This window comes from Limanda limanda, chromosome 6 (genome assembly GCF_963576545.1).
Source record: "Limanda limanda chromosome 6, fLimLim1.1, whole genome shotgun sequence".
Taxonomy (NCBI): domain Eukaryota; kingdom Metazoa; phylum Chordata; class Actinopteri; order Pleuronectiformes; family Pleuronectidae; genus Limanda; species Limanda limanda.
In genome coordinates this window covers 15,891,272-15,908,621 of record NC_083641.1, presented here as the reverse complement: position 1 = coordinate 15,908,621, position 17,350 = coordinate 15,891,272, and the positions used below count along the sequence as shown (strand labels likewise).

The 17,350-nt window shown below is 42.4% G+C and overlaps 1 protein-coding gene across 1 annotated transcript in view; it reads right to left on the bottom strand.

Moving 5' to 3' along the window:
* Window positions 1–2,506: 2,506 nt before the first annotated feature.
* dscamb (Down syndrome cell adhesion molecule b) overlaps window positions 2,507–17,350 on the bottom strand; it is a 93,284-nt gene continuing 78,440 nt past the window's right edge. The window contains exons 23-33 of the mRNA XM_061073275.1: window positions 17,107–17,273; window positions 16,674–16,772; window positions 14,498–14,686; window positions 13,851–14,141; window positions 12,472–12,648; window positions 11,629–11,659; window positions 11,267–11,382; window positions 10,576–10,740; window positions 8,258–8,458; window positions 7,525–7,827; window positions 2,507–3,060 (exon numbers count right to left, since the gene is read on the bottom strand). Coding sequence (XP_060929258.1) covers window positions 2,507–3,060; window positions 7,525–7,827; window positions 8,258–8,458; window positions 10,576–10,740; window positions 11,267–11,382; window positions 11,629–11,659; window positions 12,472–12,648; window positions 13,851–14,141; window positions 14,498–14,686; window positions 16,674–16,772; window positions 17,107–17,273 — 2,293 coding nt within the window. The remainder of the gene's footprint in view (window positions 3,061–7,524; window positions 7,828–8,257; window positions 8,459–10,575; window positions 10,741–11,266; window positions 11,383–11,628; window positions 11,660–12,471; window positions 12,649–13,850; window positions 14,142–14,497; window positions 14,687–16,673; window positions 16,773–17,106; window positions 17,274–17,350) is intronic.

The following is a 17,350-nucleotide window of genomic DNA, read 5'->3' as shown; positions in this document are numbered from 1 at the left end:
CACATATATTTTATATTTCATAGTTTAGCACTGCATGTCCACAAAGATGGGAGACGTTCAATAAATGTAGAGAAAGGCAGGAATGCTGTGAATTAAAGTGCCTTGGCTCTAAAACAGTCTCCCACAAAGCAGCTCTGCATTGAGTCTCTCCTCCCTCCTGATAAATGCCTTCATCTTTTCACCTAAGTGCTTCTTGAGGAGAATCCGAGCCCAACACACAAATCATCATCAGGGTTATTTTCCCAAACTTGAGAAGTTCCTCCAGTGCCCAAGACGTCATTTTGAACAGGCTGCATTCTTTCCATAATCATTAAAAATTATGCTCAGGATGTCAAATAAGGTCACAAATTTGAAAATATGACACTGATGATGCTTAGTCAATTGCTTTTTCTTTAGTTTTAGATTTGGTTGAGGGGTCACATGTCATATATATATCAAGTTGCCACAGTTGCCCTTTTAGTGGTTTGACCCTTTGACTTGAACCTTTGTGAAGGAGAATCCGCAATTTTGTCGAGGAAGACCTTTAGGCTGTGAACACTAATGTGTGACAATTGATTGTATTGACTTTGTATCGTGGTTCCTCAGATCAATACATTTAGTTTGATTTGAGTTATATTCACATTAGAATGAAGTGAGCTAGTGAGTTTGAAGGGAGAAAAAGAAGAGAAAAAGTAGCACAGTGTCAACGGGAAGGCTGAAGTGCTTTGATCCAAAGACTTCAACAAAACAGGGCTAATCCTCAAACGGAATCAGATGCAGCACTAACCTGAGGGATCATGAGATTAGTCATGAGATGGAATCAAAGCAAAAATATGTATGAAACAGAAAGTCATGTTTACATATATATTTTAAGGATTTTTATGAAAAGGTTTTACCAACCACAACCAGGGGCGTCGCAAAGAGCTAACAGGCAATTACCTGGGATCCTGGGCTGAGAGAGGCCCCCTCTGACAAACACTGGCAGTCTTGGTCCAGAGCAGCAGCAATCTTGTGAGAACCGTGTTAAATTCTCTGATTAGCAGCCAACAGGAGACAGCAGTGACACCAGCGTCGGGAAAACGTCCAATGTGGCCCCATGCCACTAACTTTCTGCCAAAAGCTTTGTGGGTCTGGAGGTTTGGTTGAAAGCTGGAATGTATAAATGTGTGTATGTACCTGTGATGGTGGTGAAGGTTTTCACGTTACCTGTATTCACATGTATGCACTTTGTTTATTATTTGGATGATAAAAAGAATTATGCTGTAGGGGTGGGTGTTTCTTTAAAAGGACACGTCTCAATATTAGGTGTAAGATGAATGTAGTGTAGAGCAGAGGAGGGGGGGGGGGGACTGGGGACGCACTGAAAGACTTCTACTTAGTTATGTAAGAGACCGACACAATAGAAATGTATGTTAGAAAGATATTATATCTGTATATAACAATATTTTTTTACCATGTCAACACAGACTACCCATATATTGGTAATAGTTGAAGATGGAAAATTTTCACAGACCCCCTGGCAGTCTTAGACCCCTGTTTAAGAACCACTGGTGTAGAGGGTAGAAAACAGGAAGAGTCGAAGAAGAGACGAATGACAGAATGAACGAGAAAGAGAGAACAGTCAAGAAGAGGGAGGGACATTTGTCTCGACACATGAATCAAAGTCAGATGTGTGCAAACATGACTAAGGACTTTATTAACCAAATCATTTCCCCCGTAATATCCACAAATAAAAGTGATCTCTTTATATATATTCACATTGTATAATTTCATAGTGTGACAAAAATTCTCTTTTTTTGGGGGATTTCCAGCCATTCCTAATAATTGTCATTTGATCAGTCGCCATGCAGTCATCAGAAAGGTTGAAAAACGTTACGATTGGTCAGCTTTGGCGCTCGTGTCCGGCATCGCTCTTCTTCTCCTTCTCCTCCCATTGGCTCCTCATAGTGCTAAAAACCCCCTCGGGTACCCAATCACAGATTTCATCACACTGCCACAATAAAATAAAAATAAATTAAGAAAGCAATGTTCTCCTGTAGAGTCCTCTTCCTGTTTCCCTTCTTGTTTTTTTTTAGATATTTTTTGTTTTTATATAATAATAATAGTAATAATAATAATGACTATAATTGTCCTTGATATAAATTTAATAGTATTTTTTCTCTTTCTCAAATTTTAAATAAATCATTTTGGCAATCCTCATATGTTGTCACTTTAGAATAAAAGAATACTCAAGTAGAAAATAAAACCTGTGAGAGAAAAATTCATCAGAAGAGGCGCGAGGTGTGAGAGAATGAAGAAAAGTGTGAAAGCAACAGAGAAGAGCGACAGAGGGAAGAAAGAAAAGAGTGAAAGAAAGAAAGAAAGAAAGACACACTCAAAGAAAAGCATCCACTTCAGACGCATGTCAGAAACGGCTCTATATACAACAATTTCTGTTGTGGAAAACTGTTTGTCCTGTGCCTGTCGTCTGTCTCCTGTCCGTCCTCCTCCGGTTTGTCTGCAGTTTAGTCCGCTGTGCGTCCCAGTGTTATACCAGAGTGTACGACTTGGCATAGGGGTTGTTGCTCTGTTTCAGGTGTCCTCTGGAGTCCAGCAGGGACTCCTGGGAGGTGCTGAGCTTGGCAGCCTGTGCTTGGGCAAGGTCTCCTGAGGAGGGGACGTCCGCCCGGACCTCGCCCCGGGCCTCTCCCCTCTCCCGGACATCCCTGTGGGGGAGGGTGGAGGCAGTTCCTGGTTGCCACTGCTGCACCTCCCTGGGCGAGGGCACTTCCATGGGGGTGGGCTCCATGGGAGGTGGCCTCTTCAGGGTGCGGCTCCTCTGGGGCTCCAGGCAGGTCTGGCCCATTGCTCCTCCTGCTCCTCCTGCCCCGACTCTTGCTTCCCCGGGAGCACCAACACCACCTCCGCTTGCTCCTCCTCCTCCTCCTCCACCACCACCTCCTCCTCCACCTCCTGCTCCCCCTCCACTGCTGCTGCTGCCACTGCTGCTGCTCACTCCTCCACCTCGGGCTGCCAGTGGCACGCCGCGGTTCAACAGGAAGTCCATCCGGAGATAAGGCGGCAGGTGGACCAGCTCTCCCCCTGAGAGGAAAGACACAGGCGAGAAGCAGGTGACAATTAAGGATTAGTTCAATAACAGTGTCCAAGCACAGTGATGTTATCACATGATGTTGGACTAGAGAAGTTAAAAACAGCTGCATGCTGCTGGAAACAAGGAAACAAAACCTTGCACTCAAACTCAAATAGCAACTGTGCAACTTCACTCAGACATTTTGTTGCTTGGATAGACTTCCAAAGACCGGCACAATAAATACTATATCAAATTATCATTTGACTGTTATAAACAACAATTGATTTATGTAACACTTTCCTTAACATTGTTACTAAGTGATTTGCAAGGGAGAAACAATGAGAAGAAAACATTGGAACAGGAGCAGACAAATTGAGCAATAAAATAGAGGATTATTCTGTTTAAATACGAGCCAATGTCAACTATTTGTAAAAGCATTCATAAAAAGAAAAGTTTAAAGAATTGTTTAGAAGATTTAAAAGAAGGTGGTGAATTAGTCTGTTTAATGGGGAGTGAACGCAATAATGTAAAGTCTCTGGAAGCTAAATCTCTGTCCCTTTATAAGGTGAGACCTGGGAGTAACCAGCAGGGCTCCTTACGCAAATCTTAGTTTAACTTGGGTGATATTTTTTCATTTTGATTTTTTCAGACAACTTTATATATTGATCGCTATCGGGGCGTGGCGAGGATTAAGGAAGATTTAGTTAAAGTGTCTAAAAAAATGACTAAGCCGACCTTGAAGTCCTTGAAAGTGAGCAATGCAATTTAATTATTAATGTGACATTTAACAGGGAGTCTCAGGGTTGATGTGGAGGCTGTAGGAAGTGTCTGCTTGTCCCCAGAGATCGTGTGACAGTCCTCTAAGATCCCCACTGTTTGCACCCGCTCTCACCGGGTCTGACTTGTCTCCACAGACTCTAATATTCCTCATCTGTGTAAATGAACTGCATAGAGAGCTTAAACAAATTCCATATTTATCTCCTCACATTCTCGCTGTTACATTTGCTCACCTCCGGCCCCTCTGGGATCAGGATTGACATCGCTGTTTTTTTTAATGTAAATCCAATCTCCCCCAAGTGTGAATCTATTTGATTTTATAGCCGATGCGGAACATAATGTAATAGGAAGCTGAACATTATAATATTATCTTTGCTATTCTTGTCAGGGCCTGATGTGATGATGTGAGTTAACTCTTCTTACAGCGATGGACCTCGTCTCTGCTACCAGGAAGTTCTGTGTATACACCAAATTAAAACTTCCCCGTGCTGAAAGTTAACTTGAGGAGAGGAGCTGGAGTCTTACTTGAAAAGAGCACACGTGATAATGCCCGCAGCAAAACAAACCAGGTCAGATTTAATACTCTTACTGAGTGATAAACCAAGATTATACGCTATCGCCTCAATCTTTCCGTAATTGTCTGAGGTGTTAGATACAAGGAAGAGGCACTTTGATGTGGTTCAGTGAGTTTATGGTTCCTCCTCTGCTAGTGTTTCTCTGTTACTGCTTGGGTTACATATACAAGAGAGCAAATTAGCCCGTCACATAGCGGTGTTGGGTTGCCAGATCTGTTCTGAATTTGTTAATGCACGCTGAAGCGTCTCGTCCTCACACTCATCTTCCAGAGAACTAGAGATCAACAGTCGTTTACAGGTGTACGGTTCGCCGCTGAAATCGCTTTTCAACACGTCCTCTCTCTCCCACACGTGCCAACCCGTTCACATGTTCACGGCCCACACGTGCACACAATGTACTGAGTGAAGACAAACACGCTCTCACAGCCATGAAGAAAACGCTGTATGCAGATGGAGTCCAGCCTGTGACCTTGGAGAATGGATTTGTAGGTTCTCAGGAAGAATGAATAATTCACGGTGTTTTATAATAAGCCCTATTAGTGCCAGCGGCGATGACGAATGGCTCAGAGTGCTAATTGAATTAAATATAGATTTAAGTGTTGCTGTGGGAGCTTGGTAGGGATGTGGTCAGAAAATTCATCAGCCTGAAAAGATTGTCCAGTAATGCGACCAGAATATAAACACTTCAGAGGACATTTTATTGACTGATATTAATTTTGCGGAGATGTAACCGTAATTACTACTTGTCTAGCCTAAACCCAACGTTACCCTAAGCTTAAACCATGTCCGTCCATCTAAATGTAATGAGAGCGAGAGAGTCCTTCTGCCTTTGACCTTGTGAGGTGAGTGAGGTGAGGTCAGTTCAGGTCAGTCAGGTGTAACAGAGACGGAGATGGGGTTGAAGCTGGGCTAGTCAGCAGCTGTCAGTCAAACTGACCCACACTGGGTCTGAGTTTCAAAGGATTACCACTGTAATATGCTCCAAATAGAATTTACATATTTGGTGATTAGTAAATATTTAGTGCATCTCCAACCTCCTGAATATCTCTGACTACAAAACCTGACACACGATTCATTAATGGCTATAACTGTATAAACTATTTTGAGTTAAGCTTGTTTAGTCCCTGTTAATTCTGCTTTAAAGCATCATATGGTAATAGTAAGTATTTAGTAGTTTATATACTAAAACTATACTATAATATACTATACTATATACTATACTATACTATATACTATAGCAAATAGTAAGAGTTATAGCAGTAACCGTATGCCTCTATTAACAGTGGAGTCAGCAGAAATACGCAACTTTAGACACGGCAATAAAAGCTGAAAATGCCAATACTCTAATATGTATAATACACTTTTAGGTCTGACTCATTGATGAAGTGAGAAATGTACATCAAATGTTCCTGCCTTAACCTTCATGTGGGTGCATCTTGTTTCTTTTGTACAATATCTAAACAACTAAACCTAGAAAACTGTAGAAGCAATGCAGCTCATACTGACCCACCGAATGTAACTGACACCAGAGTCCAGCTCTCAGCAAAGCCTGACAGGCTCAGAGGCTGGTGTTACACTGAACAGCCTCCATTGTAGCGGTAAAGTGCTGTTTTGTCCTGAGTGACATTCGCTTCAGCTCAGGTTGACAGATGGCCTTTAGTTGCCCTCTCTCCCTGTCCAACGGGCCATACGAGTCTGCCCTCCCGTGCACAAACGTTCGCAACATAATCAGACTGGAAACATAAGAAGGGATCTGATGGGCTCGACTCTTGTCTGGTCGACCTGAGGATCCTGAGATGCTCACGCAGACGTACTTTGCTTGTGCTAAGACAGGACACCTCCAACAAAACTAATTATCGGTGTTGTTATCCGATCCACGGCAGCACATAGAATGATGGATGTGTTGTGTAGATGTGCCAGGGAGAAAAGCTTTCTGTGTTTTTAAATGTCTGCGTGTGGTCAGCGGCGAGACAGCATGTTCCGCTAGAGCTTGTAACCGATCTGCAGGTCGGCCCGGGCGAGCGGAGGGTCATGTAAGGTAAGACTACAACCTGAGAGGGGAGAGCACAGCAGCACAGCACGGCCTCCTCAAGCTGCAGATCTAATGCATGAGACGGAGCCTTCACCCAGTTCAAATAACATCTTTTACAAGCAAAAAAATAATACATTTTCTGTTTTCTTCCAATAAAAAGCCTCCCTGGGGTGCTTCTGGAGAAAGTGCATCTCATAATCCATGTTCATGATGTGTGATGGGCTTGTATGCTTTGTTCTTGCTGTAAAGGTTTCAGAATAACAAGCAGCTACTCCCAGAAAGAAACAGCTCCCCCAAAGTCTAATGTACCATACAATGTTTTAATGAGAAAACACTGTATGAAGCAGCTGCCTAAAGGCTTGCCGGATGTAAACGGTGACTGAAAGCTGATCTAAGTGGAAATACAATAGTGCTTGACCAAGGTGATAATCAAAAAGGCTGTTTCTTAGAGTTAATGGAGTGCGTTCACAGAAAAGTGACCCGGTCTAGTCTCTTTCTGAAATGATGCTACCAGGAGAAAAGGGACGACACCAAAAAAGACCTGAAACCGAAATAAAAGTTTTTTCTGAAGCCGACCAAACACTGTGCGATCTAAGCCTGATTTTGACACGATTTTTGAGTCATGCCAGCCATTTTAGAGTCGAACCGATTTTCAGATTCACAGTACGCTGTGATTTTCCTGATGTCAGAAATGTAAGCTCTCGCACATTTAAAGCATATTCACAAGTCAGTTCCCTTTGGTGTCTACATTTAAACAGGGGAGTGATGAGCTAACTGCGCACCCCTCACAATCTTCCTTTCTGGCTGAATCCAAAAAAATTCTGATTCGTGAACAAAAAATATGCTCTGATCCGAACTGTGAATTCAGGTATTCTGGAATATAAATGATGCAATTTGCTAGTCTATAGCTATTTGTGCCTTACTTTTACTATTACTACTGGTGCTGCTGTTCTGTGGGGACCATGCACTGAAAATGATCCCAAACTAAAAGGGGTTAAGGAGGGAGTCCTGAAGTCACCATGTTTGCAAATGAAACAAAATTAGTTGAATGAGTACTGCTTATGTTTGGTGTATAAAGTCCACTTCCTCACCAGGTCTCTGTGCCCTGGGCGCGGCCATGTTCATGACCCGGCTGACATCCTGAGGTTTGGGCGGCGAAGCGGTAAAGCGGCAGATGCCCGACTCGGACGGCGTGCTGGAAGTCACGCTGTCGGTGTAGTCGTTGGTCCCTGCTGTCATCTGCTCTGATGAGGTGTCAGAGATGAAGCACTCGGTAATGGTGAACTTGGCGTGGCGGAGCTGCTCCTCCATCTTTGCGTGCTCATAGGCTCTGGCCAGCTCCTCATAGGTGGAGGATGCGCTCTCTGTTGATACCATGCTGCTCCGTGCACGATCTGAGGGTTACAGGTCACAGATTATGTGACACAGTGTTGTTTTAGAAATACAACATGGAGTGCAGTACTAGACTTTTTTAAAAACATAGTAAGAAACAGAACTGTATTTAGTGGTATATGACCTTTATTTTGAATTCCTACTGAACAAAGATAGATTTAATAAAGAGTGTGGAGAAATAAAATAAAAGCTTGGGGTTTAAGTTGGATTCACACCCTGGAAGTTTCAGCCAAAAGTGTACCCTAAACTTTCACTTTCAAATGAGAAAGCTTTGGTCGAAAAGGTCATGTCACTAGTCATGCAGCCCCTTACACTTGACAGTCTCACAAAAGCTACATGGTTTCTGTCACATCCCGCAACTTTCTAACATTAATTTAAAAAAGGATGTCAATAGAAAGCTGTGATGATCTCCCTCCGCCCTGCTCTACTCACCGGTGTCCTGTGATGGGCTGACACTGTAGCTGTCGCTCTCCTTATCCACAGACCCAGTGGCGCGTGGCGTGGGGAGTCTCCAGTCAGTGGTCAGGGTGTGCGAGGAGCTGGTGGGGTGTGGCCGGTTCAGGGTCCACTGGCTGGCATAGCGGCTCCGTGCTGCGGCAGGACCGGCTTTGGCAGTGCGTCTGGCAGTGGGATCTAGTGAGAAGAGCGTATTGTTTGTAAAGATGAGAAACAAACACTCAATCTTTTTTTATTAAATCAATGTGAATGAAAGCCTCCTGACACAACATTAAACAGCTCTTTAGTTTGACTGGAACAATCTGCTTTGATTCGACAGCAAACAGCATTTTACATTCATGAAATTCTTATACTTAGAGTTTACATATTCAAATATTTAGAATTATTCCCCTTTACATGGGATCTGAAGCTTATGTTCTGTGAATAAATAGATATTAGTGCCTGAATCAAACATCAGACATAGAGCTGTATTTTAAATAATTCTGTAATGAGAACTCTGTATGTCACTCTGTACGCCCTTCTTTGCAGGTGAGTCAGACCAGTGCTTAATCCAAAAGGGGAATAAGAGACTATTTCTAAATTACTCAAAAGTTAATGAAAAGACATTATTGTTTAGCGATGGAATCAAACGAAGAAAAACCAGCCCACAAGGACAAATTTGCCTCCAGCAGCTGGGTCTAAACATGGAATAAACATGAAGTTAGGAATTTCATTCTTGTCTGTTGCATGACAAAATGAATGTTGAATGTCATCTGTAACCCAGAACTACATGATGTGTAGCAGAAGCAAGGGTTATATATGTTTCCCTGCTGTTGCTGTACAAACCCCTGCTTCCACCCCTCTGTGAACACTGAACACTACAATCTCTCAGGGCCAGGCAGCAACATTATCATCAATCTTAAGCTCCAACTGTCTCTACACAGACACACAGATAGTATTATATTCAGCCTGGACCCAGACAGGCTGCTGCTGTATGCACCACTGGGCTACAGCAGAGAAATAGCCTTTAGAAAATGCCCTGGGTTGGAGCTGCGCAGAGAAGAATGGTGCAGGTAATTGTAGTGGGTCAGACAGTAATTCCATCAGCGAGGATGGAGGGACGAAATGATGGAGGTGTTTGTCTAACAGCAGCAGGGAAAAAAGGGACCGAGTCAGCAAATGGAAGTCATGCCCCAGTGGCCAGGTTAAATGAACCAATCACATGACTGTCTGCTTGTGTGTAAATGCATGTGTGTGCGATTGTGATGAATGTAAGGCTTGTGTGAGTGTTTGTGTATGTGAGTGTGTGTGTTTCACCATATTTTCATAGCATCAAATAACTAATTAAAAACAAACTAATTGTAAAAAAATAACATGTCAGCATCACTGTGATAAAGAAGAAGTTCCTAAAATGACAAAAACCATCTTTGAATACAATTTATTTGAAATGCACTTGGACTTTTTAATTTGGTCCACATCCCATCCACATAGATGGAAGAGGTGGGATTTATTAACCATGTTTAAATAGTGTATGGTGTGGAACATTTGATGGTACCAGATATGAATCACATTGAAAAAGTATAATATATTAATGCAAGAAAGCACTCATTTTCTCCGGTGATATTTGATCTTTAAATTATATTCGTTATTTTGTGCTGAAGGCATAACACTTTTTTAAAGACTAAAAAATGTTACCCATTTCACCAACATGTAAAGTTGATCAGTATTAAAACAAAAAAGATTAAACATTACTCATTGGAGAGAAGATAGGAGAAGAAAGTGGAGTACAATACATGCATTGTCTGCATTAAAGTTATTTCAGTAAACCACACTGTGTGAGTGTGTGTGTGTGTGTGTGTCTTTGTGTGTGAGTGTGTGTGTGTGTGTGTGTGTGTGTGTGTGTGTGTGTGTGTGTGTCTTTGTGTGCACAATCAGGTGAGGACATGTCAAGAAGCAGCAGGGAGATCGCTACTCTTCATCAGTTCTGCTTCAGTGGAGCTTGAACACTAGAGGCCGAGAGTTCGCTCTGCAGAACGTCTGCTGGCTCTTTGTAATCTCACTGCTGGAAAGAGGCTCACATAGTGTATGATAGCAGTCTGTGTTTTTTTCTATTAGCGTTGCATGTTATTCAAACACATGTCCAGTGTATTTGATTGATGCTGCTGAGACAAATATTCGTTTTTTATAGTGTCATTCAACAGTAGAAGATTCATGAATGAGTAACCAAATATCACACAATTAACATTATTATTAGTAACACACGACTATTCTAGTAACAATATTAGTATTGAAAGAAGTAAATGTTGAGCACTGACGGTGATGGGACTCACTGGTTCCAGGCCTGGCATCGGACACGTCCACCAGTGGCCCGGTGGCCTGGGACAGAGACTGGTAGTGGACCGTGTGGGTCACCGTGGAGGATTTCTGCTTACTCGTCTCCCCAAAGTCATTGTCTGTCAACAGCACGGTGGATCTGTCATCTATGGGACAAACAGCAGAAAGAAACAAAATGATGAAAGGAAAGGAAAGGAGGGAAGATAGAGAGAAAAAGACAGCAACAAAAAAGTACTGGCTATGGCTCTCACTAGAGCACATTCCTCTAAAAATACGAAAAATATTGAAATACTGGATCCGGCCCATAATCTGCATCCACACCTAAATACATTGATATACACTGAGTTCTTCTCAGGCCCATTCTCCATACCTCAACTTAGTGTGGTGGAAATCGATTTTGTAATGTTTGCCTAATCCTGAAACACGATCGGGTCAACTTTAATTCCAGTGTAAAGTATGTACCACATTTGAAGAAATTCACAAGTTCACAAGTATTAGACGTATGGACTGACAACCCTGAAAACATAATGTCTACGGCCACTGTCTGTCACTGGTATGGAGGCATAACAACAGACTAGAATTCAACAAAACATAACCTCTTCGTTGGATGAAGCTATTATATCAGTCATGGATGAATCATTATGAGACAGGGTCTTGTCTGAAGTGTCTTACCGATTGTCTCCATGGTGTCCCTCTCCTCGATCAGGAGCTGGGCTCTGGGAATGTCGATGTGCATTCTCAACGTCTGCTGCTGCTTGTTCACTGTGTCTGGTGTCCGCGTGTTTTTACTGAGCAGATTCATGAGGAAGAATTCATTAGTTTTCATGATTTTGTTTTTTCATTGTATCGCAGAAATGCTAATTCAGTCCCATTTTAGTTGATAAGTAGCTGTAAGGAGGCAGGAGGGACAGCGTAACCTGTGTGCAATATATTTGATTTTTACTGATAGCTACTGCGACTCCAGGCTAAAGTGTGATTTATGTCTGGTGCTTAAAGGAAAGCAACGAGCATAAATTAAAATTAAGCATACATACCTCATCAGCATTTCTGCCAGGCTCTTGGCATCTGTGAAGTCAGCAAAGAGGTTGTTAATACCATAATAGTTCTGTCTCAGTTGATAAGCTACAGCAGTGGAAACACTGTACATTCGCTGACAACTCCTCTTACAAAGAGGCAATGACAGTTCGTCAGGAGAGTTGGAAGCAAGAGCGTGGAGGTGTTTGACCTGAAGAGACAAACACCGAACTGGTTCAGATGCATGAAACTGTAAATAAACTGCTGTTCATGTGTCTGCAGGCCTGTAGGCGTGTTGACGTGCATGTTAGACTGAAGTGTAGGTGTGTCAAGATGTGCGCATAGTGTGTATTCGTGCTGTGGGAGTGAATCATGTCCACACAATACGTGAACACCAAAAGTGGTGAGCCTCTGGAACATTTTATTTTCAGATAAAGTTAACGTGGTGAGTCCATAGCCTATCGTTTGGTGTCAAATTAGCCTCTGATGTCAACGCTGTCAATGTGTCAATATGTTGTGGCTTCCAGTGTAGACAGCAGATTTCTGTGCCAAGAGTCTGTCTGTTGTTCGTCTCACGCTATTTACAGACTGATTTGTTTCTTTTATCAACAAGTTGAATGTTTCTCCAAACAAAACAAAACACTGATTCTTCTTGTAGGTGTTTTAGCTTCAGACCATATTTTGTATAATCTCTGTTAATAATTATCCTCATGTGAATTCAGATACATTAAAAAGCTGATAGCCGATGCATTTAAGTCATCATAGGCCCCAATATCTTGTCCCTTGCCTACAGATTCTGCATATTCACATCCTGAATGTGTTAATAGACATTGATACAAAATGAACTATAATCTAGAACTCACCTCTGAGTCTCTTGAGCCTCTGCTCCCTTCGCCTCCTCTTTACCACCATGAGCATGATGAAGACCAGCACGGCCACCACCAGAATAGAAGTGATGGTCACCACCATCTTCAGACCTCCGCTGCCTGACATGTTGTCTGAGATGGGATCTCCTGTCTTCAGCAAGGGAGGGATTGTACCTACAAGGGAAAACCACATCAGTATTAATAATGACACCAAGATCCTTATTCAAATGTATTTTTTATGTACTTTATGCTTTATGTAAAAAAAAAAAATCTGACCAACAAGACTCTACTGGAATGTAGGACCAAATAACAATGTGCAACACCTAAATAAAATGTAGAAAAACAATGATGCATATAAGTAAAGTTTTTTTTTTGTGTGTGTGCAGACTCTAGAACCATGTCTACAAATCCCATAACTATTTAAAAAGCAATACTGATTTTGAGGCTGTAGATCATGAGATAACATGCTGTTTCAAGGGGTTATTCTCTACTAGGCTACTTCAACTTATCTTATTATGAAGAAGTATAAGTGATTATCAAGTTATTAAGTATCCATCATCTATGACTAAGGTCTTTTAATTAAATTTATTACAGTCTGAAACATGTCTTAAACTGAAGAAACCCTGAATCTAAGTTTCCACTTCACCTGACCCTAAAACTTGCAAACACCACAGAGATGGCTCCCAGTTGCTCAGTGCCAAAACCTAACCCAGCTTTTATTGATTCTTATGTTGTCAGCAGAAACAGGCTCTCTAACTGCTTTGGAATTTGTGGAAGTTCCCTCATGCCTGCCTTTTCATTACATTCAACATTAAAATATAATTTCATTTCCTCGGTCAGTAGAGTAGAAAAGCCCGTTGGGGCAGTGGGTTTATAAGAGACTGAATATATGCTGTCTCCTGGGCTATAGAACCTCTGCCTAACTAACTGTAGCGTCCACACACACCCACCCACCCACACTTACGCACGCACGCACGCACACACACACACACACACACACACACACACACACACACACACTGACAGGCAGCTTACACGTCTCAGCAAAAACCCTTCAAAAGAAATTAATGAATAGTCTGGAGTGCAGAGCTCTCACCAGCTCCTCTCCTCCTCTACAGCTTATATGTTTCCTTTGTGTGTGATTGACACACTCTGTAGCCTGGGGCAAATAAAGCAGCATCATGGCCCGCGGAGAATCTCAAGTCCCAGTTTTCTCACTCAACTGAGCCGTCAGTATACCTGTCAATTTGTTCAAAGGCTTACACCACGGTATGATTTCAATAATCTTAAAGCTCATAATGTACTGTCAGCAGAACTGATCCAATGGTTTTTGATATGTGTGCAGCTCTGAGGGAAACAGTTTCATCCAAACTCACTTCCGTCATCATTGAGAGTAGCAAAGGTGTTCCTCTTCTCTGATGAGCCGGCGCTGTTTGTGACCTTCATCTGCAGCTCGTACCAGGTCGCCTCCTGCAGGTCGTACAGGATGTAGCTCTTGGTCAGTGATGTGCGCTGGGCCGTGGTCCAGGTGGGCGAGTCCACCGCTCGGTACTCCAGTATGAAGGAGGTGATCGGACAGCCGCCGTTGTTCCAGCCGACAAGGTTGAGCCTGGCCCTGGTGGAGTTGATGCTGGTGAAGAGTTCGTGTTCTTTGGCAAACTGGGGTTCTGAGGAAGAGGTCGACACAACAGGAAAAAAGCTCAACTCAGAAAGTTTAATATCACAAACTTACAAAGTCGATCGCAATCTCTTTTTTAAACTCCAAATTTGTCTATATTTTGTGGCTTTTGGATGAGATTTTAGATTTTGGGAGATGTTTGGATAAATTTAATTAATTCTACATCTAGAGTTAATAAACACAAACTGTAGTATAGTTATAGGAACATGACTCCCAAATGTAGCTGTACTGAATCATGTCACACAATATAATGAGTCGTTATGGCAGCACTGCATTGGGATGTGTAATCACATCCCAATTGGGATGTGTAATCACAATGCAGTTCTCTAGCGTGTCACTTCCTACCTTTCCCATGGGTCTTCGCTTCGATGATCTCACTGATGCGCCCTGGTCCCACTGCATTCTGGGCCGTCAGGGTGAATTTGTACCAGGTGCCACACTTGAGGTTTTCCAGACGGTACGAACGCTCACTGGGACTGATGGGAAAACTGCCCCACTGCTCGCTGTTGTCTTCTGAATACTGCAGGATGTAGCCTGGGGGAGGGAAAGGAGAGGGTGAGAGGAGAAAAACATCAGGGGAGGCAGATCCGAAAAGTAACTATTCATTATATGTGTTTCCTGTTTTTCAATGTGTTCAAATGAACAGTTAATACACAGAGCTCTGTAGAAATACAAATAAATCGATGCATTTATATCTGCACAATTTAATTCTTAGCAAATATGAGACAACAGTTTGTCTCAAGATAAAGAGAAACAAACCGATCATTTAAGATGTCAGACACAGCGTATTATGCTCTACTCAATATTCAGCAGAGCTAGTGTTGAGTCAGTTTTTAACTACAGCAGTTTTTCATATTTAAAAGTGATTAACAATGAGCGGAGAACTGGTTCATTGATCTAATCAGAACAGGCAGATTAAATTAGACCCCCTCCCCTCCTGCAGCAGCAGCACGGTTTTGGAAGAGGCCACGTATCATATATCTGACTTTTAAATACCATTCTGATCAAAATCTGAGTGGTGGTAATAATGAGTGCAGATTATTTTTTTTCAAAATATTTGTTCCAGTTTTGTAGGGAAAAAAATAACATATCGAAATGAATCACTCTCTTTTACTTCTGCATTACAGTCATTAGTTTTAACCCTAACCCTTTTTTAAGTAATTAACACAGTCTTTGACTTGTTGGTGGCTCTTCATGAAATCGCAGGGATCCCTAAATTAAGATACCTTGCATTTCATGGCTGTTCATCTAATCTAGTTATAGTTATCTGGACAGAGTGTTGGAATGAGAGTTGGCCCCAACCTCCACAGAGCAAGCTGCAAGCCTGGCTAAAAATAGTAAACCACAAGCTGAGGTGTGTGTGTGTGTCGGTGTGTGTGTGTGTGTGTGTGTTTTGCTGATGGATGATGCTGTGAGCAGGGAAGACAAACAAATATCACAGAGAAGCCATCGTGGACAGCTTTAATAGTGACTACAACTCTTAAGACACGAGCCTCGGCCGTGATTGGAAGCAAAGATAAATCACCACAAATAGTCTGACTGTGATTGTGCTTCCTGCAAGATGGAGCACTTTAATCTTCCACTTAAACACACCTAATCTTCCCCGCTGCTTTTTAATCTGCCTTTTAGGAGCTGAATATTCGACCTCACCAGCGGATAATGAGAAACAGGCACAAGTGCAGGGATTTTAGAAGGAGGAGGCAACATTGGTTATAACAGGCAGCTGAGGGTAGGTGATTGTTTCTATATGAAGAATAATGTGTGTAGTTGCATACATGTGCAGAGCATATTTGTGCACGTGCACATCCCATACAACTGGAATGACACTGTCCATTGTCTCAAAGCAATTTGTTTTATGTGTGTGTGCATGTTGATCTTTGGTTGTGAGGACAATTTTTGGTTCAAAAACATGATTGTGAAAACATTGTGTCTGGTCCTCGGAACTGGTTGTATGGCTAAGACATGGTTAAAGGGTATAAGTTAGAATCAGGTGTACAGTATGTTAGGGTTAGGTTAAAGTTAGGGCTAGGCATTTAGTTGTGATCATAGACTGTTTATAAAGACAGACAACATGTCTCCACTTCCTCCCACTATCCAGAAAAGAAGCTTAAACGAAGATTTGTTCATTTTGAGCAAGAGTTAGTCAACATTAGTCAGCATCAGTTGTCAATTATGACGTAAAGTTGCCCAGGTGGAGTTTAGGACCTATACTGCAGCCAGCCTTTAGGGGGCGAGTGAGATGCTTAGGCTTCACTTTTGGTAGCTGTCATGTCGTCCATCTTTGTATACAGGCTATGGTTGTGATGTTTATGGTTGGGGTAAGGGGTTAGGGAATACATACAGATACATATGTTAATGAGTGTCCTCATAACTAGACAAAGACAACTGTGTGTGTGTGTGTGTGTGTGTGTGTGTGTGTGTGTGTGTTGTGTGTGTGTCACTGTGTTTGTATGTGTGTGTGTGTGTGTGTGTGTTTGTATGTGTGTGTGTGTGTGTGTGTGTGTGTGTGTGTCACTCTCACCTCTGATTGAACTCCCTCCGTTGTCTCCAGGTATCCATGACAATGTGATTGATGTGGTGGTCGTCTTGGTAACAGTGAGGCGAGGCTGGTCAGGAGGGACTGTGGATACGAGGACAAACAAAGATAGTATTTGTGTTAAATTGCCTCGATCTCCCAGCCCAGATTGAAGCCTCAGTTTTAAGAGGCAATATGGAACTTTCTTTCAGATCACACTCTCGGCCAAACTGGCACTGCATTCTTTAATAGCTTTTGGAGCACAGTGGAACTTTCTCTTTTGGAGTCAGAAAATGCAACATAATGAGTGTGTAAGGTCAATGGTTGGATTGGTCCTCTCAGGGAAGTTATCCATTTGCTACACTCTTTCCAAAACATAATGACTATATTACTCTTTCCTGAATTCACTGTGCACTGTCTCTATGCTGCGACTACTTGCCTTGGACCTGTAGATTAAGTGTGATCTCATCTGACCCCCAGTTGTTGCTGGCCACACAGCTGTAGTTGCCAGAATCCTCTGCTTTCACTGTGCGGATGAGGAAGCTGCCGTTGCCATGGACACTGCGACGGCCGTCCACCAGGACAGGGGTAGGAGTCCCATTGGTGCTGGAGAAAAGAAATGAAAAGTAGCTTAGACATTTCTACATATAACAAAATGCTGCATATTCAGAGAATCCCTGATA